Here is a 24128-nt window from a genome sequence, read left to right as displayed (position 1 = left end):
TTCCAAGCTAAATGATTATACAATGAGGAGAGGCTGTCTCACTGATTTCCCACCACCCTCAGTTCCAAGGGGAGCTGAAGCAAACCTGACAGCACTTTGGCTGTCTCATTACACGTTCGATGCACTTTTTGAGCTGCCACTGTAAGCAGCTCTGTTGGAACCAGCATCCATCCAAAGGCTAAACAAGCATCCCATCTGTTGAAAAGGAGAGAAGTCTTGGTGTCAACACATGCACCAGGTATCACCCCTGCCTTGCCTGCTAGATGCCAGGAAAGGTAGTGACCCTTCATGGATGGGCTCAGCCCAAGAGAATACACAAATCCTTGAAAAGGGGCAGGCGGCTTTTCCAATCTGCTTTCACACAGAAGAGCAGCACTGTAGTGACACAGGAGGGGCAGAACAGGCTCAACCATCATCCAGTGCATTTCAGAGACTCATGGCCACTGAAACTTGGCAAGAGGCATATGGGAAGAGTACAGCCTCCAGGAACTCTGCCTGAGAGTTAAATCCCTGTGCCAAAAGGAAAATTCCACAGTGTGATGGGAACTACCCAGTCATACGTATGTGCAGACTGCCAGTAAGGGGCGGTGGGAGCACTGCAGAGCCTTGAAATAAAGCGTGTTTTCCCTCAGCACATGTCCATCTCAGCTATCCCCAACACAATCAGTTGTGGGACACACCAGCCTGCGTCTGTCCCTCAGCCAAGGTGTGGAGAGCACAGCAGGAGATGCCTGCCTTGCTTTGCCTTTGGGATCACGGTCCAAGCAGGTGCTCAGGAGTACGGGCACAGCCCAGCAGGCAGTGCTGGTGGCAAACTGCCTCAGCTGCAAGCACAGTGCCCGTGCCAGGCAGAGAATGCACCCACGTGTAAAGCTGCATACACAGCACGTGCCCTGATCACCTCAGATTTGACCCACTGCAACATGGGATAAAACTGCCTGGCTAACAGTCTGCCAAAGGTATCTTCCTTTGCTACTTACGGGGAGACAAGTGGTTCCATGAATCTGGAGAGCACCATTTACAGACAAACTTCACAGGAGAGGTGCAATGTAATACATTGAGACAAATGTTTTGAGTAACCACTAAACTGCATCAGAAATATTATGAAAATTAAATAATCTTTGTATCACAGAAAATAAAAAATCCTATTTATGCAAAAACTTGACTTGGGAGTAGAGAGCTGACTTAATGATCCCTATTTTAAAACGGTAAACAAATCCCCCCACCAGATCATAGAGTCAGTAATTGTCACATCAAAGCAAATATGCTGGCACAAAAACTGAGAGCTGATCAAGAACTAGTACTGATTGAAAAGCTATATTTAAATCTTGCTTGCCCAGATGTAGTTCCCAGTTACATCCATTCCCCTTATGTTTACTAAAACTGAAAAGCAGAACTGAACTACCATGATTCTGATTCCACTAAACAGATGAAAATATCCTCTTAGTAGCTTCACTGAAAATATTAAAGTTACCCCTGTAGTCTTCGATCATCATAATTTTTAACACAGTCAATGTTTCCAAAGCTTATTTATCATGGGTTGTTACAGTCAGTCTCATCAGTAATCTGTCACTTTGCAGGTGTATTTTGGTCACCTGAACTACAGCCAGTAGTTTGTTTCAGCTGGCTCTGCCTTAATGATGGGCCATGCTTTTGCCTTCTGCTGAAAAAGAGGATGGATTAATCACTAGGAAGAAAATTAGGCAAATGCAGGTGGCTCCATCTTACCTTTCTAGGTCCATTACAGCATACCAAAGATCATTTGCTGAACTGATTCTGCAGCTTGATGTAACTTTCATGAACACGCTACAGTTGCTTAAATTAACTGTTAGAAACAAAATCAGGGATTCACAAACTATGGCATTTTATTTCAGAGGCCTTTGCTTACATTTGTACAATATATTACATAACTCTCCATTTTCTGCAGAACCTAATATATATTTTATAGCTTTTTTCTATAAGCTTTTCCTTCAATGTCTGTCAACAAATTTTTACAGTCCTGTACAATTCTGAATACTTTGAAACCATTTTCAATAAAATCAGTTATAACCTTAAGCGCACACTACGAAGACTGAAAATGCTTTTCTTAGAAAAGTCAAATGAAAAGGATTCTGACACTCTAGCATCTACAAACAAAATGCTTCAAATTCTTACATGTTGTATTGCCAGAAAACAAAGAAAAACATGCCAGCCCCTATTTCCCCAGGCAAAAGAAGTACACAGAACTACAATTAAAACAGTAAAACAATCTGTACAATAAAGTACTGTGTATTAACAGTGCCAGGTATTAAATAGCTCGAATGAACACTTCCGCAATATACAAATGTCTTACAAAGGTATAGAATTGACAGGAGAGAGCTTGGGATCCATTCAACATAAAATCAATACAAGTGAAAATATTTTGAAGTTGGTTTTGGAATTTGTACAAGGCATTTAAAAAATTAAACATCTACCACTCGGCTAGCTAGTCATTTTAAAAACAACTACCCTTTTGTGGCAGTGTTGGTATCAGCAACCACAAATTATAACCTCACACCTTGCTCCCTCTTGAAGTCCTCTCCTAGAAGCTCGTAATAAAATAAGCATTACAAATGAAATATTTGTTGCTTTAAGGGGAAAAGAAACATTTACAAGAAAACACAAAAATATACCTGTTATAATCCATTATGAATAAATATACACTTTAAACTGGCTGAATACAATCTTTATACATTAAGATTTAATACAGTTTGTTAGCCATTTTCTTTCTTTTTCATAATGTATTTTATCAAAATTAAAAAAAAATACTGTTTTATAGAAAAATGGCAAAGTACAGTAGTTTCATTCCAATTAACGGGTTCTTAAAACCCAGAGTAACCTACTTAAGCCTAATTCAAACCTGTAAACATTAGTCAGTCTTTTTTTTTTTTTTTCTTTTAAAAGGAATCCTCATATTTGGTTATCAGGACTGATGTCAGACATCCTACTAACTGCAGGTTTTGAATAGATGTGCTTGACGTATACAATTAAAGCCACTATAAGGTGACTTAGCAGTTAAAAAACAATTAGCTTGTACAAATGAAAATATTTTCAATATTTGTCATAAATAAATGGAAAAATATCAAATGTTCCAGCTTTAACAAAATACCAGGGAATACAGTAAGCCTTACCACATTGATTTAGATCACCCCAACAGCTATATACTTATTGTCCTGTCTCTACAGGCAGTGAACAGCCTCCATTTGCCACAGTGGAAGGCCTTCGAGTCACTGGACTTACAATTCCCAGACAAGTTGGAAACAATTATTGCTTGAGGAAAAGCAGTTTGTTGTACTTTTTCTTCATAAAAGTGCACTTAAGTGCAAAGTTAGCTTGTCAAGAAACAACTTTAAATACAAAATAGTGCTTGTCTGAATTTTGTGCCACTGTGCAGTATAAAAAAAAAAAAAAAAGGAAAAAAAAAGAGTGGCCCTCAGCAGCCATTAAGTGCAAAGTGCTTTGGCAAGTCCTGCTGTCACCTGCACTCAACTGACATTCCATTCTGTGATGAACTTGACATAGATGGTTCTGCTAACGTTAACATAACTGCAGCCGTAATGGAACTAGAGGAAGGTGATGAGGAGGAAGATGATGTAGTAGCAGCACCTGTGCAGGAAAAGGAAAACACAGGTTCAGAGATTCATAAATCAAGCAATAAACATGTTTCCCTGCTCAGCAGCAAGCACTGGTACATACTGACTCCAGCAACCAATGCCTTGCAATGGAAAAGACTGGTTTCTTTTCCACTGCCTGGTTTGTGTAGCAAGCACTCAATTTAACTGGTATCCCCTAAAGTCATGGAATAAATCCCTTATCCCAAGGGGAAAGCACTAACTAGACCCACAAGCAACACTACAGTAAATTTATCTGTAACTTGAGGAAAAATTAGAAGTTATTAATACCCTTTGTTCACTGCTCAGAAAAGTTTATTTTCTGTGCATTTTTTTCCTGTATGAAGTGGTTCTTCCTCAAGAGCATTCAACAGATTGCACACCTTGGTAACGCTCTTCCCTCTCCACAGTCACTGGGTATCTGATCCTCCTAATGGCCATAAAATACCCACAACACACCATCTCCCAAAACCACGCTCCTGATGACACACATCTCCCAGCAAATTACCCAGTGCCTTAACATAACATGCAATTAAGCCCTCTAAAAGCAGAATTTAGTTTCCAGCACTCACTTTCCCGCTCTTTTTTCTTTAAGCGCTTTCTTCTTCGGTCAATGGAAGCCACCTCAGATTTCAAGGACAGGTAATGTTTCCTGATTTCTTGCAATTTTTCTTGGAGAACTGTTATGCGCTCAGCACTAGTCAGATTTTCCAAGTCAGCTGCAAGTGAAACAATCTCTGTTAATTATTGTATTGAAGCATTTCCTAACACTTCTGGATGTCAGTGAAGTGGAAGATACTCCAATCACAGTGATGTGCTTTGGGCTAGCAGACAGCAAAGCTAAGAAACAACAGCAGCAGCAGCTGCTCTTTATCACCCCAAATTTGTTCACTTTTTATTATTCTTTGCAAGATACCGCCATACGCTTTCTGGGGACTTTTTAAGGAACTGGGAGAGGAAAAAAGACGCATTGCCTTCCCAATCAGGAGGAAAAGGATAAAAAAATCAAGACAAGGGATGAAAACATCACCAAAACTAGCTTTGAGCATCTTGCCTTCAGTCCTTGCTGGAGCTCAGCTTGGCTCCAGACACCGGGAAGGTCAGCCTGGCCTGACTTGTCTTGGTACAAAACAAGCAGGTTACAACAGCAACGTGCACAGCTGTGGGGCGGTTCTGGTGGAGCCCCTGGCATACGTGCCATAAGGAAAAACCACACAGGACAACCATGCTGGACATGGCCAGCACAGGAGCTGCCCCTCTGGCTGTTTCCAGCTGGGAGACCTCCACAGCATGGCACCCAGCAGTGGGTAGCACAGGCAGGAGAAACCCCTGGCTCAGTCCAGGGAAGCCACACAGGACACACTCCATTCAAAAGCACTGAAGAATCATTTGAACTATTGTGAGGTGCAAAATGCACTACATCAACCTGTAATGAAGGCAGCACTAAAGCACCAAAAGTCACAACTATGTCAGGCTGTGGGAAAATGAGGAAAGCTCAACTGTCTGACTCAGCTACAGCAGGAAATGTGTCAAAGAGCACTCCATACACCAAATTCTGCCGAGCAACTTTAGCATGTCGAGTGTAGCCAAGGTAGAAAGAAAGGAAGGAGCAAAAGCCCCTCAGATGTGCTGCACCAGGAAAGTGTTCAATGAATCTCAACAGGGCAGTAAGCAGCAATAAACAACTTTTACATTACATACTCCTGAAGAGCACCAGAATGCAACTTGATTGTGAACAACTACTGGGAAAAATACATTTAAAAGGAGACTAATGCTGACATTCAGGGCCGGTGAGGAAATTTAAAAAAAAACACCCCAAACCAGCAAAGTCAGATTCAATTGGTAAGCTGTACTAATATGAGGGAATTGATAAGCCACTGATCTGTTTTTCAGACAGGCAGACAGATAGGGTCATATAGGATTAGGCAGGATCCCTTCCACACTGCTCACCCCTAGCTGGACCAGTAGCTTGACTGAAACAGAGTGGAAGTTCTTAATCCTAGAAATAGCAAACATGTGCTGGTTCAATAATGCAAAATGGATGGGGAAAAATTACTAATCAATCACCCAAGTGTCTGAACTAGAACTAGGTATGTTTTCAAGAAAATACTTACACATCTGAAAGCTCCACTTGTAAACTTTGGGCAAACGATTATTCTGTTCTTTGAGATCAGACTCCTTCTCTCCATTTTTACCACATTTTCCTGGAGACTGTGTTCTTGTGAGTGATTTGGTTTGGTGAGATTTCATACCAGTAGAAACTGATTTTGCTGACTGGGACTTGGACACACTTTCACCAGCAGATAATTCATCACTGTCGCTGCTGTTTGCTGAAGAAACAAGAAGACATTGTTACAAAACAAAGCCCAAACTGAAGCTTGCCAGAAGCAATCTCTGTGCTGATTTTCATACAATAGGAATTTATTTGACCCAAATCTTTTACTTTAAAACAACAGAATCCATCCTGGTGTGGAAGCTTGGCTTGATGCTCTTTGCATCACTGAAGCACAACCAGGTATATAACGGGGACAAAATGAACGTGCTCATGGGGCTGTACTTTTTCTAGGAGTTCACAAGACTGATTGTTATGGCCCTCTCCTGTTTACCTCTTTCTGACATCAACTTCTAATGCGGTATTCAATACATCAACTTCTATCCCATCTCAGAGCTAACAGTTACAAACAGAATTTGACTGTATTTTTAGGACACATATAGCAGAAATCAGAGCAAACACAGCCTTTTCTTAGCCTTATGTAACCTTTATTTTCATTTTCCTCTACTAAAATCACTATCAATAATATGAACATCTGTGATGTACTCTACAAATTTCTCAGACATGATGATACAATTCTTTCATTTTGGAAAAATATCTTTTGCTGACTCAAAATAGAAGAACTTTACCTCATGCTGAAAAAACTTTAAAGCAACAGACCAAACTGAACACGGGTTTTTAATCAAATCACTCAAAGGGGTGTAACAAAATAATCTATCTAAAAGACAAGGTTTATGAGTAATGATTGAAAGGCTGAAGTTTTTTTAGCATTACTAAAATAAAACTAAGGTGAAAGCAGGCACAAGCAACTGTAATTTAACACAAGTCTAGCAAAGCAGTGGAATAAAATGCCTAGGAAATCTGCAGAACCTCCATTGTTAAGAGTTGTTTATAAAAACACATTGAACTTATATTTATTACGAAAAATGTATGCCTCAGTTGTACCTGCCCCAGGTGATGACAAAATAAGCCCTGAACCTTTTGGCCTTTATGATCTGGTGATATACACAGGAGAAGCTGAATACCCAAGACATGTAGTGTGAGAGAGCTTGGCCAGCTGCTTGTTGGTGTTGGTTTAATGTGGCATTTACATTCTCTGAACAGAGAGATAATTCTCTCAGGTTTTTTCTTAGAGAAGCACAGAGAGGAGAAAACAATTCTTATCTCTACTTGCTGTTCCTGTTGTTTTGCACATGTGGAATGTGTTAGGAATACTGTTTACCTGAAGTGATTTGTCAATTGGACTCTGCTGAGGATTGTTTTGTTTCCTTGGTCAATCACTCAAAGCTGTGTCCTGGCTGTCTCGAGACAGTCATGGGTTTTCTTTAGTATTCTTTGTAGTATAGTATCTCTTTAATATAGTACAGTATTAATGTAATATAAAATAGTTTTAATAAAGCAATTGTTCAGCATTCTGAACCAAGGGAGTCAGATGCCAATCACTCTCTGCATCAGGGGCACCCAATTCAATAGTTTAATGCAAAGGCAAAAGCTGAAGCTGCCACACAAGCAGGTTAACAGATACTGAGGAATTTTGCCAAAAGCTTTTTTTCCTTCAGCTGAACCACATTTTGTCTATTCATTTTCCTTATTACATCCAGTAGTGCCTGAAGTCTAACAAAAAGAGCACACACCAATGACTATGTGGTAGTAGCTTTGCAGTATCACATACTGATGAAGACAGAGGTTGAGAAAAAGGGGTAAATTCACCAAATCCAAGGGAATAAAGGCAAGGCTTAAAACGGTGTATTGGTTCTGCAAATTCAGTTTGGTTACTTTAATTTCTGGGGTGAGGGTAGGAATAAGGACTATGAAAGGAGGAGACCAGTAAAATGGAATTAAAAAGGATGAGAAAATATGAAGAGGAAATCAATGGACATGAAAGACAGGTAGGGTGGAAGCAAATACCAGACTAGCAAGACTTCTACCAAAAGCTGTTAATGGAAAGAGGGGAGGGAAGCTGGGGGAGAGAGAGGAAAAAAGGCATGGCATATGCTTTTTATCCTTTATCTAACTCCATTTTTTACAGTTATCCTTCCAGGCTTCAATCTCTAGCTGTTTCCTGGTATTTTTTTATTAACAGTGAAATGAAGCAGTAATTGATCTTGTTGTCTCCCTAACAGCTGTGCATACGACCCCTAACACACCTCTGCTTTTATTAAGCTTCCCTTACCCAGTACTGTAGTTTCTATTCCAATTAGCTTCTACAACAACAAAAAACTGCAAAAACTGCATTTTTTACTGCAGATGTAACAAACAGCACAGAAAGAAAACAAGAATCTCTATTCTTCTGGAATTATTCTCATATTTGCTACAGGGTAGAGAAATTAACCTCCAAAATCTCATCTTGCAGGAAATACAGAGTATAATTTCCTTCAGGTCCCAGTCTCCCCTCTAAAGCAGGCAACTGTCATGATACAGAGATACCTGTCCCAATTCTATCATGTGTAAAATACTCACTCTTCTTGGTTTTCCTGAATTACAAAATATTAAGGAGCTCTTAGAAATAGCCCAGAAATAATACAACATTTAAAACCACTCTGGTGTTTAGGTAGAGCAGTTTCTTCATTTAAACAGTGTTAAGAATTCCCTGATGAGAACATTTTGTCCTAATGCATTCTTTATTAACTGACTTCATCTCCTACAATCAGCTGAACAAATGACACGCTACTTTAACACCTTTTATTTCACACTAAGCTGTACTTACTAGTTTTACTCTTCTTTTTGCTGCTCACAGGTGTTTTGTGGCTTCTTTTCTGCTTTTTTGAGGAGCTGCCTCCTCCCTGAGCATCTTTAAGTCTTTTTTGGCCTGTGCAGACTATAATTGGGAAAAGAAAAAAAAAAGAAAGAGAAATTAAATAAATGCTTGCACTCCTCCCACAGAACACTTCAAAGCTTAAGTTTGTAGAGAACAATGCAACTGTTCCTGCCTATGCTTAATACAGCTCAGTCTTCTGCTTATACTGACAAGAGGAGGTGAAAGACAATGGAAGGCAGACGAAGTTTCTTTGCAGAGAGTGCACATGTATGATGATTCCAAATTACTTTCCCCTATGCATCACCAGAATTTCTTTTGAACCACATGGGTTTACTATTTTTTAGTACTGTAAATTAAATAAGAATACATTTATTTAAAAAGTTATCAAGACCTACTGGGACAAAAAAATGTTTTTAAAAGTTTGCTGTACTTGAAAGATGTGAGAAAAAAACCAAAGCCATAATCTCTGATCAGTAATTACATTGACTGAAGGTGTTAAATAAGATCTTAGATAATGTTAAAAAAAAAAAAACAACAAGAAAAGAAAGGCAAACAAGGGAAAAATTCTACTGGTATTTGGGACTGCAACGGGAAAAAGTTAAAAAGGAACATGGAAGGATTATAGTACACCTGCTAAAAGAGAATGTTTTAGAACTTCTTCAAATATTGTTTCACAACCATGTGACTTACAGATTAAAAATGACCCTTTGAATAAAACAATTTAAATTAAGGAACCTAATTTTCTGAAACGGGCAACATGCTGACAAAATCAGAGAGGAACTTTAGGCAGAATGCATTTAAAAATACTCTTTTACAATCTTGTAAACTTCTTTCAAGTGGCAATATAAAAAACCCCAAGGAACTTAAGTTCTAAACCTACACAGTTTTAATTAGCAAAGCAACACAGGTGTATTTATAGAGAGGTACACACTGACCTCTTCCAAACTCTCCCCTTTAAGGAAACACATTTTGTTGTATACTTTCAGAAGATCATTTCCAACAGAACACTGAAGGTAAAACAGATTTAAGGGCATTTGGAAAAAAAATAGCTAACTGCTAGCCAAAATCCACTGAGCTAAAAAAACCCACTTCTGTCTCAGGTTTGGACACAAAATGTATTTTCTTCCTCTGTGTTCATAATTTTTAGCCACTACAACACAGTGAAAGTAGCTGCACTTTTGATGAACTGCAAAACAGCCAGTCACTTTCAGGGAAAAGCTTTTGGATCTTGCCTTGCCAGCAGTTAAAAAGCAGGCAGCAGTTCAGCGACATCATGTGCACAAGTGTTTATTATCCCCCACTCTCTAGTGGATTCAGGAAAGGAACTTCAATCCAAAAAATCACAAATGGAAGTGAAACATAGCTGAAAAGGTCAATGCTTTTATCAGCTTGAGTTGAATCTTATGAAGTTAATGTTCTAGAAAAATACAAATTAGAAATGACTGCCTAAGCACCCTAGCAGCAAGAGGGCTTTCTCCCCCAAAACAAACAACTTACAGAGAATCAAATTTTATGCAAGAAAAGCATCTCATGCTTCTAAGGACAGTGCTGAAACTGCTTCCATCTTGCTACAGTAAGTGTTCCTTACACAAGCTATTACAGTTTGCTTTGGGCTTTTTTGCCATATCCAGTATAAACTTCATTGTTTTATCCTTTGCCCCTTGGTGAAACCACCACAATTTCAAAGAAAAAGCCATTAAACTTGCTGGCAGATTATATTTTACTCACGAGATGATTATGCCATTTCCACACATCTGAAATGGACAGCAGGCTACTACTTCCTGCAACAACTAACTTCCCTGCACCATAATCAAAACAGAATGAAAACACATCAGCAATGTTAGAAATAAGAGCTGGTTAGGTTGGAGACAGCTCTGTTTACCCTCTCCTTTACCTTTTTCAGCATGCTCTGGCTCTGGTTGATTACTACTACTGGAGCTGACGCTGGCATCAAAACCTGTTGGAGAAATATTTCCCTCAGACTGGAGGTCTTGCAGCTCCCCTGCCACACTGTCCACCTCTATTGTGCTATCTGTTTCACTTTTGATGCTTCGTATCTCTTCTTGATTGGGTGGCAGTGTCTCAGAGACAGTGACACTGGACTGATGTCTACTGGACTCTGTCACAGTTACAGAGGAAGGTGACTCAGGAGTTGTAGGAGGCGTATTTAGCACAGAATTGCTGCCGCTGCTTGGAAATTCAACCTTCTTCTCACCCACTTCAGTCGGTTTTTCCTCAACAGGTTTAACATCCACACTTGCTGGCAAAGATTTTTCAAGTTCACAGTTAGGCAAAGAAATGCCTTCTTCTGCAAGAGTCTGAAGCTGCTCCTCTCTCACAGCATCCTCGGGAGCAGCGTGTGGAGGAGAAGCAGCAGCCTCAGTGTCAGAGTCTGAGAACAGCTCCTTCAGCGTCTTCTTCGGCCACTGCCCTTGGATACTTGACCACACATCTTTTCGATCCTTTGCTCTGGTGTTCTGAAGTCTTTCATCAGAGTTGTTTAGAAGCTTTATTCTTTTCTCTCCCACTTCAGAAAATCCAGAGTAGAAAGTACTTGTCCGTAACGATTTCCTTTTCTCCTCTAGTCCATTGTACTTTTTCGTTGGAGTGATTTTCAGTTTAGATTTGTCTTCCTCATCTTCATCCGAGGAGCTGTTACTGCTGTTTTCTAAACTAAGGGAGTCTTTGTTTTTGGACTTCTCATCCTTTCTGTTAGGTGACACAGTCTTTAAGGATTCCTCTGCAACACAGTGTCTTCGCTTACCACGCTTCACTTGTGGTTTTGCTGTTTTATCCACCATCTCCTTCTTTCCATCCTTTCTCTTCTTTGTGGCTTCATCTTCTCCATCGGAGTCACTATCTTCAGATAACTCTTCCATCTCTTTCCGCAATCTTTCGGGAGACTTGGACGCAGCCTTGGGCAGCACTGCATCTGTAAGAGCTTTAGTTTCTTCTGGGAGGGATGAACCGCTCTGTTCCTTCAGACGGAGTTCATTTTTATCTTGGCTCACGGCCTCGGGCTGAGAGTCCTCCTTGCCATCGGCATGAACATTCGGGGCACTTTGGTCATCTTCTTGCTCACTGTCATCAGAACTTTCAGAAGCTAATGAAAAATAAAACCAAACAAAACAAAACAAGAAAAGTTTGTCTTGATTCTGATTAGAAAGAATTATTGAAAAACACGAAACCAAAACCACAACTAAAGAAAACTGTACAGATATGATGAGTTGCTACAGGGATCTCTAGCAGTCTCTCTCTTAAATGGTACTTCCTGAAGAGTTCAAAAACTCATGGTATAGTGGCTAGATTAGAAACTAGGAAGATTCTCTGTTATACAGTACATCTCCAGGAATTTCTGAACAGGTAGAGAAAATATAGAGTGCATTAATCCATAAAATACAAACTTCTGCACCCAAACCAGTAACTGAAGATGCCCTTACATATTTCTTATGGGTGACAAATACTACCATTATCTGCCTTTTTTCCAAAGCTCACAACACAGACATCATTTTCCCTGGAAAATCCAGAGTCTAAAGGACAGAAGAACACCACACACATTGGATACTGTCTAACAAACCAACCAATCTGATGATCAGCCTGGAAAAAAGGAAGTGAAAGCAATAAAGAAAGGCACTTAGGGAAACAAACATAAGTATAAGAAGAATGTAGGACAACTGCAGGAAAATTCAGGGTCAGCAACAAAGAAACTGAGAGAAGAACAAAGATATATAATCCCAAAGGAGTCAACAGCAATTTCATCCAGTGCAAAAAGATACAGATTCAAGGAGAAACACAGGAATTGGCTCAAATATATATATATAACTCCTTGATTTGTAAAGTTAATTACAGATTAATTATCACACTAATAGTATCATCACTAATTGGTTTTTGTTTCTCATTTCCTAAGGAAATGAAGCATTATAGATTATGTTGATTGTTATTCTACCAACATTTTTGGAACTCAGTGGCCAGTGTCATCCAAGTTCAAATAAGTTGGAATGATAATTAAATACACACAGCTTCCACAAAAGTTTGTGGTTACTCAAACTACCTATACATGATTTCCTTCTCTGAAAGCATGCTCTAAACTAAGAATAAAGAGATGTAAGTAGGTATTAAAATGCTGCTGTAAATGAGTGGCCAGGGGAACACAGTGCTAGCAACAGACATGCAGATATGAATAATGGGTCCTATACCTTAGGTAAATCAAAATTAAACATTTAGAAGTTAGATAGGAAGCAAAAAGCTCTGTATCAAACAACAAAAAAAAAGGATGGCAACACACAATGTAATGAACATTAACACACTGAATTCACAGAAACTTCCAACACTGCTTTTGTCCAAGGGTTATTTCTGAAGATGATGTTATAATTAGCCACACAGACTCAAGCATTTAGTAGCATCAGTTATTCTATGTTGTCATTTACTCCTGTTTAAAGGCCATTTACAGAATTAGAAAAAGCTTTAAAGTACAGTACCTTGTAGCCCATTAATGATAGAAGTAATTTCTATTGATTTAACTGGAGCTTGTTCAGAATTTTTGGCTTCAGCGCTGTCAAGTTTGGACCCAGTCTCTGGTGATGTGCTGGTGTGAAAGGGGGGTTTTGACAAACGTCGCAATTTGCAAGGTTTAGGAGAATACTTCTCTTCCTTCTCTCTATCAGTTTTATTCTAGGTGAAAAAAAGATACAAAAACTCTTCTGATTGGAGCACACATCTTATAATGGATTACAATTAAACCATGCTTACAGTTATCTTAAACATTCAATCTGTAGAGGAAAGCTCTCCTCTTTGTTTCAAGGACTACAAACACCTTCCTACACTTCATGCCAAGACCTTTCTACTGTAGACAGGGACTTTGTCAACAATAAAACAAATGGGAAAACAAACCCAACCAGTGCTCGAGGAGAAGTGGCACTGCAGCATGCCAGGCTCAGCAGGGGCAGAAGGAAAAGCTTCCTTGCAGCCCACTGTCCAAGAAATATGTCATCATCTAAGCTTAAATATCAGTTGTGGAAGAAATAATTTTGAAAAGAATCTTGGCAATAAAATTATAGAGTCCCATGCACATGGACTAGTGCATAGATTGGCACTGCAGAATCAGAAAGATCTCAAATTTCACCCCCCTCCAGCTGGCTCCCAACACTGACAATAATCTGTATCCTCCTCATTTGATTTCTGTACATTTAATTAAAAATTCAGGAAAGAAGGAAAGGAAGCTTCCCCTCCTCACCTCAAGGAGCAAAGCCAAATTCATGATGAAAAGACATCCATGTTTAAAAGACTATGAAGTTGCTTTGCCTGATAAGCATTTGTAGGCCAATCAAAAGGTTAGGAAAGGAGGCAAGGATTACTTAACTATGTATCAAACTAACACAGGGAGCAACAAGAGAGAAAAGGGAGAAAAACTACCTTTATTTTCTTTCGATGCTTAATTTTTGGTACATTTTTGTCAGCTGGTCTCACTATCTTGTCTGCCTTTATCCACTCATCATACCTAAAGCAAAAAAGAAATCATACACATTTATCATTTTAGGCAGATAATCACATCACAGTAGAAATTCAACTGAGGAAAAACAGAATTAGCAGCTATATAAAAATAGAATTGGAATTTAAATCAAGTAATTAGTGGAATTCTCAAGTCTGTGAAGTTTCAGCTAAGGTTCAGAGCATTAATGTCTTTTTACACTGAGGGGTAAATGCAAAACCTATTTTCCAGTCTGCACAGAACAGCAGAAATCCATGTATGCAGCTAAAAAAACTACCTGAATGAGAAATCAGCACTAAAAGGTATACTTCCTATTTATACACTGCAAAACCTTAACAATAAAATAAATTCTTTCAACTACATAAAATGTGACCAGTTAATAAAAAGAAACTCTTTTGATCCTGAGTGACTGTAAAAAGTTATCTGGCGTGAGTAACCCTTTGGAGTCACCAGCTTTGAGTCTCTGACTTCACAGGGACATTTTTCAGTTCCCTTTCTGTTAAAGGCTTCCACTTAGCACCAGAGTGATGCAAGACAAAAATATACTAAATAGCACCAAGTTATCAACAACAGGCATCTTTGTTATTCGAGACTGGACCTGTTAAGTACAAATCCAAGACCAAAGAAGTACATTCTTAGTAAGAATAGACTGTAACTATGGTACTGGGCTTGCCAGACTGTGTATTTCTGAAAAAGTCAAGAGTCATTTAAATAATTTTTTTTCCTCTGCTTTACTACTTAAACTGTAAAATCAAGAACCATATGCATAACAAACAGTTCAGTTAAAAATTAGTTGGTATTAACTTTGACCTGAATGTACATACAAACAAATTTTGATCCTCCCAGGTAAACATAAAAATAGAGGGGAAAAAATCAACTTTGAAAACCCAAAACCACACTCTTCAAAAAAACTCATACAAGGTGGAGTTGAGCACAATCACCATGCTGGCTTTCCAGCTGGGCTTACTTGATCATAATTTTGATATATGACTACTGACACAGTCCTAATTCAGCTTCTTTGCAACCACTGTCAATTATATTCACAGTATTGACATAAATTAAAGATATTTAGGGAGAAACATGCAAGTTTCCAACATGCTTTCCTACATATTACAAGTTATGATCTATACAAGAGATTTCAGAAGCTAAATACTGTATTCTACTAACTTAAATGTGACATAATAATGGATGAAAAATGAAATAGCAGTAGCCTGAAACACAGCTTTCCAAAACAATTTTCTTCTGCTTTTTCAGCTCCAGGTGACAATAAAAAGCACAAAATCTCACAGCAGACCATGCAGACTATGATATACCAAGACTGCCTACACTGCTGCAGACACCACTGCCATTGTACTATTACACTGTCATTAGCAGGTGAGATGTCAGTAAACAGGTTCAAAACTGAAATACAATTCTGCAGAGTACTTGCTCATATGGAAAAAACCCATATTCTGTGAGACTGGGAAATCTTATTTGAAGCAATCTTTCTTCAAGACAAAGACAAGTTTTGCCCAAGGAATACCATGAAGCGCCTGCCAAATGGACTTTGTGACCCAGAGAAATGCAGGAGTATTTTATTAGATCTAAATACATGCAGGAAAACAGCACTAGGACCTGACAAACACATGGTGAAAAGTGAGGATTCTGACAGTGTCCCTTCTGCCTCAACCACACTGCTAGAATACCAAATTTGTATTCACTCATTCTTATGCATCTCCAATAAGAAATTAATCTTCCTCCTATGCAAAGTCTGTGCACAGCCCACACTGTCTGAGATTCACAGCAACTGCAGAGCCTGCTGGGGCAAGAGCTGACAGACATGGGGGCACACTGAACCAAAGGAGAGAAGTGCAGCATCTGAAGAGAACAGCTCTCCATACCAGAGTCCTAAACATCATGCACTAGAAACAGTGGTCATGCAAGCGCCCATCTCAAGCAGCACAAACTGGAACACCAATGTGTGACAGTCACATTGCTGGCCAGAGCCCATCCTGCTTTACTCCTGACTGCACCCAAACCAGCAGGCAGACCCTGCAAGGAGGCCACAGAAATCTCCCATCTTCTCCAGGGACTCAGCTGCCCCACACTTCACTCCTCTGCACCACACAGCTCCTTTCACTACTCACATATCAGGTACATATGGTTTGTCTAAACCTGGGACAACTGGACCCCAGGCTCAAACAGATCCTGCAAAAAAGATACATTCCAAGCCACAGCTGACAACCTGACCCCAAATTACATTCTCCTCCCCTGCAAGAAGGAGAAGCACCCTGAAAGCTGCATCTAAAATGTGGTGTGTGACTCAGACTTGAGCCTCTTTTCAGAACTGCACCTGCTAACATATGAACACTTACTTCATCACTAATCTTACTTTGGACAGTCTGTTCACAAAACAAAATTAACCCAAAAATATTAGCAAAGAAGTTCTCCAGCTCTCATTACAAGAAGCATGTACTTTCAGAGGACCTGGGTTGTTTTACTGCAGTGCTGTCTTTCACATGTACTAGCCTCACCACCCTAAAGTGAGCAGATGAGAGTGGGGAGGAAGGAGAAATATGGGGAGCTGCTCCTAAAAGAGGTGACACAGATGTCTTTGAAAATCAGGACGGGAGATTTAATAAGAAATTATTATTTACTTATTTTTTTAAACCAGGCTTCATTTGAAATCCTGGAATGCTTTCATAAAGAAAATCCCCTTGCCTTACCAAAATGAAGACAAGGAAAAGCACCTTGCATCAGAGTATGTACTGATACTGTTACATTCACAGGCACTACTTGTAAGATAAAATGCACCACAACACACACTCAGAGACTGCACAGTCGATCCTCCACACCAGTACTAGAGGGGAAACAAGGAAGAAAGCACACGTGTCCAGACTAGAATTACAGTAGCAAAGGTAGCCCTTTTCTCAGAAGGACAAGTGACCTCAACGAGATAGCAAGTCTTGGCAAATTCACTGAAAAAGTCCGGTATACTATCTGTAGCTGCTAAAAGGGGAGAACTAATTTTTCTTTTCTGTGATCAAAGAAAGGAGAAAAACTAGTCTGATACTCAAATACTGAGATATTAGATGGTGATTCTAGCTTGCCTAATTTCTTTTTTGGTTATTTTTTTAATAATCCCTTCCTTGCCCCTCATTACTCTCCAAGACCAGAAACTTTGCTGCACATTTAATTTCAGTGGTTGATAGCAAAGTAGAAAATTTGTATATGAAATAATCTCTCAACAAACTTAGACAGAAATTAGTATTTTCACATGCAGATTTCTGAAGGAAAGAAGTGTTAAAAATAATAAGTCTTAGCTTTAAACATTTGAAACATTCAAGAAAAACATGTCTTGTGATCTTGTACCATAATGGCACACAGTTTCATCAATCTAAATGATTTTTAAATATGCACCCTCTAATTACTGGTAATACACTGCAGAAGAAAGTCCCCTCAAACACACAATGAACTGTTCTTTGCACTGGGAGCTGAAGATTAAAATTACAGCAGAAGGAACTGGCACCATAAGCCCCAAAGAAGTTTAAGTTACATATGAAGCAAATACGTATTACACATGATTCAGAACATCACTGGTTTGTGAGAAGAAGTTTCTCTGTATTGCTCTGCTTTTCTGGTAATATGTGGTAACATAAACAGGTCCCTCTAGGAGGGTAGAGATTTCTACCATTCCCTTTGACTACGAGTCCACTGAACACTACCATGCAGAGACCTTCATTAAGCACACACATCACCTGAATCTCAGAAGGTAACAACAAGATCCTTTAGCATAATGCTGTACAGCTTCTCCACTTTCTATTTACTCTTAAAAAAAAAAGTTCCACAATTCTTAATGTCACTGTTCCAGAGCATTTAAAAAAAACCCCAACTAATGAGGATGAGTACCAAGTTTACCCAACATCATTCCAAGTACCCTAAGGAATGTGAGCATGCCCACACACAGTTATTCTGAATTCCAGACTGATACTGAAATTACCTTGTGATAAGAACCATTAGTAGCCATTTAGGATTTCTGCTCCAACTTATGAGTTTAAAGAACAGGCCATTAAATGGCAGACCTGACCAAAAGGGGAAATAGGAAAGTCAACTTTAAGGAGCAGAAGAACGACAGAATTAAAAAAACTCTGGATGATTAGCAAATCCTAGTTCAGTACATCCCCTTACTGTACATAGAGTATTTGTCCCTGCTAAGTAATCTACAACGAATAAGGAGAGGAGGGAATTGCTTCCTACCCAGCTAAGGCAGTTGCTTTTCCAGGTTGTCACTTACTGAAAGCCAAATCAAGCTGTTACAGCCTACAAGACTAATCTTCACAATACTAAATTGTCAAAGTGTTTAGATGTTGGCTAAAGCTTACACATTCTGTCAAATCCATAAATTTAAGTAATTTTACGTGTATGAAAAAAATTAGCCACGTTTAGCAGAGTCCATGCATAGTCCCACAGCTAAACCTCAATCACTGATGTATTTTTCAGTAAAGAATCCTACTCCCCCCACAAAACCTTTCAGAGGGCTCTTTTGAAACACCAGGTAAAAATATAAACTCAAGTCCTGTTGCCAGAAAGACCAAACAATCAACACTCCTTACTTCTCAAATGAGTTCAAGTTAACTGAAAGTGCTTTTATTGTCAAACATATCCTAGTCACAGAAATAATGCCTCTGACATCAATCTGCACATTTGCTTAAAATGCAGCATTAAAAATTTAGAATCTTGATTTCTCCTTTAAGAACTGGGGTGCTGGAATCTCCAAGGTGAAGAAGACTCATTTCTGACTTCTCATTTCTTCAGATTTGAAGCAGAACTGCTCAAGTAAAATTCTCATCATCTCACCTCACAGCACGGATAACAGCATGATATTTGCTCCAAAGAAAAATAACTTCTATGCTTACACGTGAATTCCAAAACAAGGGTTTAAAAGCAAGAAACCTCTTGGAATGGTACACACAGTAGTCTTCGGTGAGTAGGATGAAAATTTCGGCAAACTGCACTCCAAGGGAGTCCTCCTCAATAAGAACTGGACCAGAATGCAAGTCACACCCCAGCTCCCACCTTGAGCAGGCTGCATCTCCCCTCATCTCGTGACTTCACAGCCCCCTCTGCTCACAGATGTTGCCTGAGGACAGTTTATGTCAGATCCTATTCCTGTAGATCAATGTAGATCAAAATTCTACAGAAGATCGGTACCAAAACTGGCAAGAGTGAGATTCCTCCTCGGCAGCAGCACCTGGAAATCACCAGGCCTTGATGCAAGGAGGTGAATTCAAGGCAGCAAGAGAAGCACTGCACTTCTCTGTTACCTTTGCTAGCAGATCTTGCTAGAACTGAATAAATGGCATCTGTCCTGCCCTCTTGGCCAGAGGCAGGATGACAAATGAAGGTTATGAGAACCTCAGCTTTCCCAGAAAAGGAAAAATAAGAAAAAAGTACCTCAGACTTGTCTCAGACTTGTAGGTTGTTTTTTTTTTTTTTTACAGACAGTAAAAAAGTTTAAAAGTTAATATTTAAGGACAATGAGCAATTACATGGAAACTGACGAAAGGAGCAGACATGTTTATAAGCTGCTCAAAAATTTTAGTTTTCTCCACTGTTTTCAAGTTGCTTCAAGTTTTAAATAGGAAAAACAATGTCCAAAATAGCAACAGAAATACTTCCACTTATTTCTATTAATGCTAGACTAAAGACAAAAAACCCCATATGCTCCTCCTTGTATTAAAGAAAGCCTAAGAAGCCACTAGGCTAAGAAGAGTCTGGCTGGGGAGGAGGTCGGGTAGGGAGGATAGATATAAGATCAGATGAAATGCAGTTACTCGCTGTGCACTTATTTGCCACTAAGAACCTTGTTGTTTTCCAGTTAAATATCCTGTACACCAGCACCAGGGTGCTGTTGCTGTGCCTCCCTGACAAGAGTGAGCTCCCTCAGCTAAATCCACTACTCAAATACTGAAGCAGAGAAAATCAGCTTAAGAGAGCCAGAGGAGGAACCTGAAAAGAGAGATGTATCACTTGCATGGGAAGATCTAAAAGTAAGATGGGAACAAATAAAGCCTTCTTTGAACAAGTGATTTTAAGATGATTTTCAAAGTAACTAAAGCCCTGCATTTATATAGTGTTAAAAATCTAAGTTTCAGACAGTACAATGACCTTCACAGAACACCAATACTGAAAGTTTAGGACTCCAGATGTCTTTTAATTTAGTTTTTAAAATTCATAAGTGTATTTGAGAAGTAATTCAAGAAGTAATCACTAACTAAAACTCAAGTTACCTCACGTTCCATCCACAGTAGTGCACCAAGTAAAGGACTTCTCCACCTTCGATGTCAGAATCTTTAATACTAGCTTCATACATTTTTTGATTTTTCCCTCTTCCATACCGCACTTGGACTTTCATGCCTGGTGGATAGCATTCAAACTCTTCTTCCTCATTGTTATTGTTGTCTTCTTCCTCCTCCTCCTCTTCCTCCTCCTCTGCTTCTTCTTCATCTTCATCTTCTTCCTTATTCGTGTCATCTCTTGAAAGGTTTAAAAAATTGTAGAGTTAATATGAGATACTTCATAAGCTTTTCAGTTCCAAACCACATATATTGATAAATATTGTGGATGCATTAGAGAGTGGGAAACAGGAGGCTCCAAATATGAGAAACTGTACTACAGCTGAGTAATATCAGCAAAATAGGATATAGCAACACACACAAAATCCAGTGACTGTAAGGTGCAAAAGTGACTAAAAGAAAAAAAATTCATCAAAATCTTTATGAGTAGAAGTTGTTCAAACTCATCTTTATATGATTCTTGCATGCAGTCTCTTTGTTTAAATAAAATTTTCCCACTTAAAAATTAATTCTTTTCAATATAGAGAAAATTTCCTAAATTCCCTTTTTTAACCTACAAGTTTTACAAATGCTTCTTGGAACTTGCTTCTCAAAAAAATCCTTGTTTTATTACAATACATGAACCCTATCTGAACAGCTTGAAATTACTGCATCCATAACCAGATTTTGGACAAAAAAACCCCAGCACCTTATGTGACTGTATTAGCGAATTAAACAACCTGTGCTAATTTATGACCTTGTCACTCCTTGCCAATTACACCAAAAGTATTGTAAATATGTCAAACTTGCATTTAATTACTATATATATACACAGGCAGGTGTTCACTGCTTTCAGAAGTAAGCTTATTTTGAACACATTTTTAGATATTTTGGACCAATTTTCAGAAGCAGTAAGAACCTACAAATCTTGCTAGTTTCAGTCAATGGTAGCTACAGGCTGCTCAGTTATCTGAAAATTATCTGCAATCAGCTTAAAGAGGCAGACTAGATTAAAGAAGTTAATGGGGGGAAAACCTTCTAATCTTAATTAGACTTATAAAGCAGCATTATTGGCCCTTGTACCATTCTAATCACACACTCTGTGCAACACAGAACAGACTTAGTTGCTAACTAAATTCACAACAACTGCAGACTGCCAATAATCAAAAAACCTGATAGATGGAACAGGTATGTTTGGATATCTGGGTAAGAGAGAACATAAGCTCCAAGTCTGATTCACACCAGTATTTTAGTTAAGCTTACAAACAGAGAAGTCTGTATTAATAATCTAAACCTTTCCATAACATTTTCAGTAGAAAATACTCAGATAAGCCAAGCTACCTTCTCTCTCTGCAAAAGGATGCTCCTTTGCAGAAGTAAAACTGCAGTATTACTACCTAATGAGCTGGCAAAAGGTAATTCGGGACAATATGCTAAATTCAACTGTAGCATAACCACACTGATTTAATAAAATTACTTCAGAAATGAATGTTGTCACATATATATATATATGCAGAGACACACTAAATATACAAATACATATATGTATATACACACATGTGCATACACACTGAGACAAAGGCTAAAAAAATCCATATTTGTCTAGTGCACCAAGTCCCGGAAGACATATCTATTCAGGTATATATGGCATGAACTGTACAGTATAATTCTAGAAGGCCAATATTTTAATTTTATTTTTTATGTGTATATGTATGTATATGTATAAATATACACACACAAAGTCTCAGCCTTCCAGGAGATATATAGACAGACAGACAGATATAGAACTATATACTTTCAGTGAATCACTTTGCTAGTGAAGTTAAAACCATCAGGGTTAAAAATGCAACATGAACAAACAAGCTTTGAAAGCTCAATTATGGCAAAATTTACTTCGCAAGGAAATCTGGAAAAAAGGTGCCGAAAGATTCAGATGAAAAATCCCTGAATAGAATTCCACAGCTAACAACAAAAAGCACCAACTAATAATTTAAATTAAGTTATACTCTCTGCTGCACTAAACAAAAACCACTAACTAGCTAATTTCAGTACAACACGTATTATAATACAAAAGTTTAAAAAATGGGATCAGAAGCAGAGCCACCACTGCTCCAAGAACAAGAAGAGCTTTTGATTTTCCATTACTAAGTACACTTCAAAACTGCAGTGAACCGAATTCTGCCTTTCTACTTTTTTCTCTCCAAGATCTAGGGGCACAATCCTCGAATGCTGTCTGCAAAGTAAAGTATGCCTATGCTGGAGATTCAGGGTTTTCCAGACACTGGTAATTATGGTGCCAGTGGCTTTTTGAAAGATGAACAAATTTGGAGCCTCTCCCACCTCTTGGTGTCCCAACACAGCCTACAAAGATTCCATGAAAATACCAGAAATTGGTTCCTTCTGGAAGAGATGTGTGAAACCATCATAGTGAGTAACTTGGATGGTCAAGGAGATGGGAACAGCAGGCTGAACATAGGTGGAGGGCATGTCAGGAAGCAAAAGCAAAATGGCAGCAGAGATGGCTGCAATTTAAAAGTGTTCTAAGGAGCAACTTGGTTAGCAATCATAAGCTTGAGGTTTTTGGAAACCAAACAGAAGCAAAGAAGGTTCATCATTTTGGAGAAGAAAAATCCAACACACTCATAGAGCTCCTGGAACAAAAAAAGCAACAAAAAAACCCCAACACAAAACCCAAGAACACATACCAACAGTTGCATGGAAGATATTGTCTTATAATGCCATAAATAATTCAAATCTGGCAGTGCAGACAAAGGAGAAGCTGTGACTGCCACAAAAGTGAGGTTTCTAAGAGGAAATTGTGATTGTAGGCATCCAGTATGCACAGTCATAACTTCATTAGTCCATGTATGTATTCATGAGATCATTGGATTTTCTTCAATGCTGTTTAGTCAAAATCCCATTTGGGGGAAGGGCAAAAAAAGAGAAAAGAAAAAAGAAACACACCTCTTGGCAGCAGACGGTAATTGTCAACTTAAAACCAGTACCAAGCAATATCTACCACAAAGCTGCAAAAATTTGAACAACCCCAGCAGCAGCTGATGAAACAAGGCAGCAGCAGATGTACAGGAGACACAGCAATACAAGTGTAACTCTGTTCCTGAATCCAAAGTATTACCAGAAAGCTTATCAGGACTCAAAGGCATTACAAATTACAACCACAGACTAAAAAGAATACCCTCACCCCATCTCACAAGGACTGGGAACATAAACATTCAGAAGCAAGAAATGAATTAATTAAAATGCAAAACTATTTGTTAATAAAATAAAACCATTAAAATATTTAGAACATACAAATATTGCTTATCATTAGTTTCAAAGGACAAGGCAACATCCTCAAAAGGCTAAAACCACACACAGTAGGTCACTCTCAGTCAATATAAAGATTTAACACCAACAAGCCCATGATTAAGTGTATTAACAACTGGACGTGGTTAACAAATGAAACACTGCTGCTCTCACACCACTCAAGAAAATGCAGCATCATGCAAATCTCCTTCAGCCCACATTCTCTGGCACTAAACACGAGCTGTTACAAAGCCCAGGTGAAACCTATGAAAGTGTGATTTGGAACATTACATCTGCCTCCCAGAATTCCTGCTTTGCAGCAAACCTAACCCTACTCCAGCATACTTCCCCTGATGCACCA

The 24128-nt window shown here is 38.8% G+C and overlaps 1 protein-coding gene across 6 annotated transcripts in view; it reads right to left on the bottom strand.

Annotated features, from left to right (window-relative positions):
• Positions 1–1840: 1840 nt before the first annotated feature.
• ARID4B (AT-rich interaction domain 4B) overlaps positions 1841–24128 on the bottom strand; it is an 87833-nt gene continuing 65545 nt past the window's right edge. For 5 of the 6 annotated variants that reach the window (XM_064708497.1, XM_064708495.1, XM_064708499.1 and 2 more), the window contains exons 17-24: positions 20417–20662; positions 14072–14156; positions 13138–13330; positions 10554–11762; positions 8609–8719; positions 5744–5959; positions 4202–4348; positions 1841–3624 (exon numbers count right to left, since the gene is read on the bottom strand). In XM_064708497.1, the coding sequence (XP_064564567.1) occupies positions 3494–3624; positions 4202–4348; positions 5744–5959; positions 8609–8719; positions 10554–11762; positions 13138–13330; positions 14072–14156; positions 20417–20662 (2338 nt within the window). In that variant the 3' untranslated portion in view covers positions 1841–3493. The remainder of the gene's footprint in view (positions 3625–4201; positions 4349–5743; positions 5960–8608; positions 8720–10553; positions 11763–13137; positions 13331–14071; positions 14157–20416; positions 20663–24128) is intronic. The other variant, XM_064708500.1, reaches the window with a different exon arrangement.

The sequence above is a fragment of the Zonotrichia leucophrys genome, chromosome 3 (genome assembly GCF_028769735.1).
Source record: "Zonotrichia leucophrys gambelii isolate GWCS_2022_RI chromosome 3, RI_Zleu_2.0, whole genome shotgun sequence".
Classification (NCBI taxonomy): Eukaryota; Metazoa; Chordata; class Aves; order Passeriformes; family Passerellidae; genus Zonotrichia; species Zonotrichia leucophrys.
The sequence above is the reverse complement of the archived record's forward strand: the minus strand, read 5'-3'. Positions and strand labels throughout refer to the sequence as shown.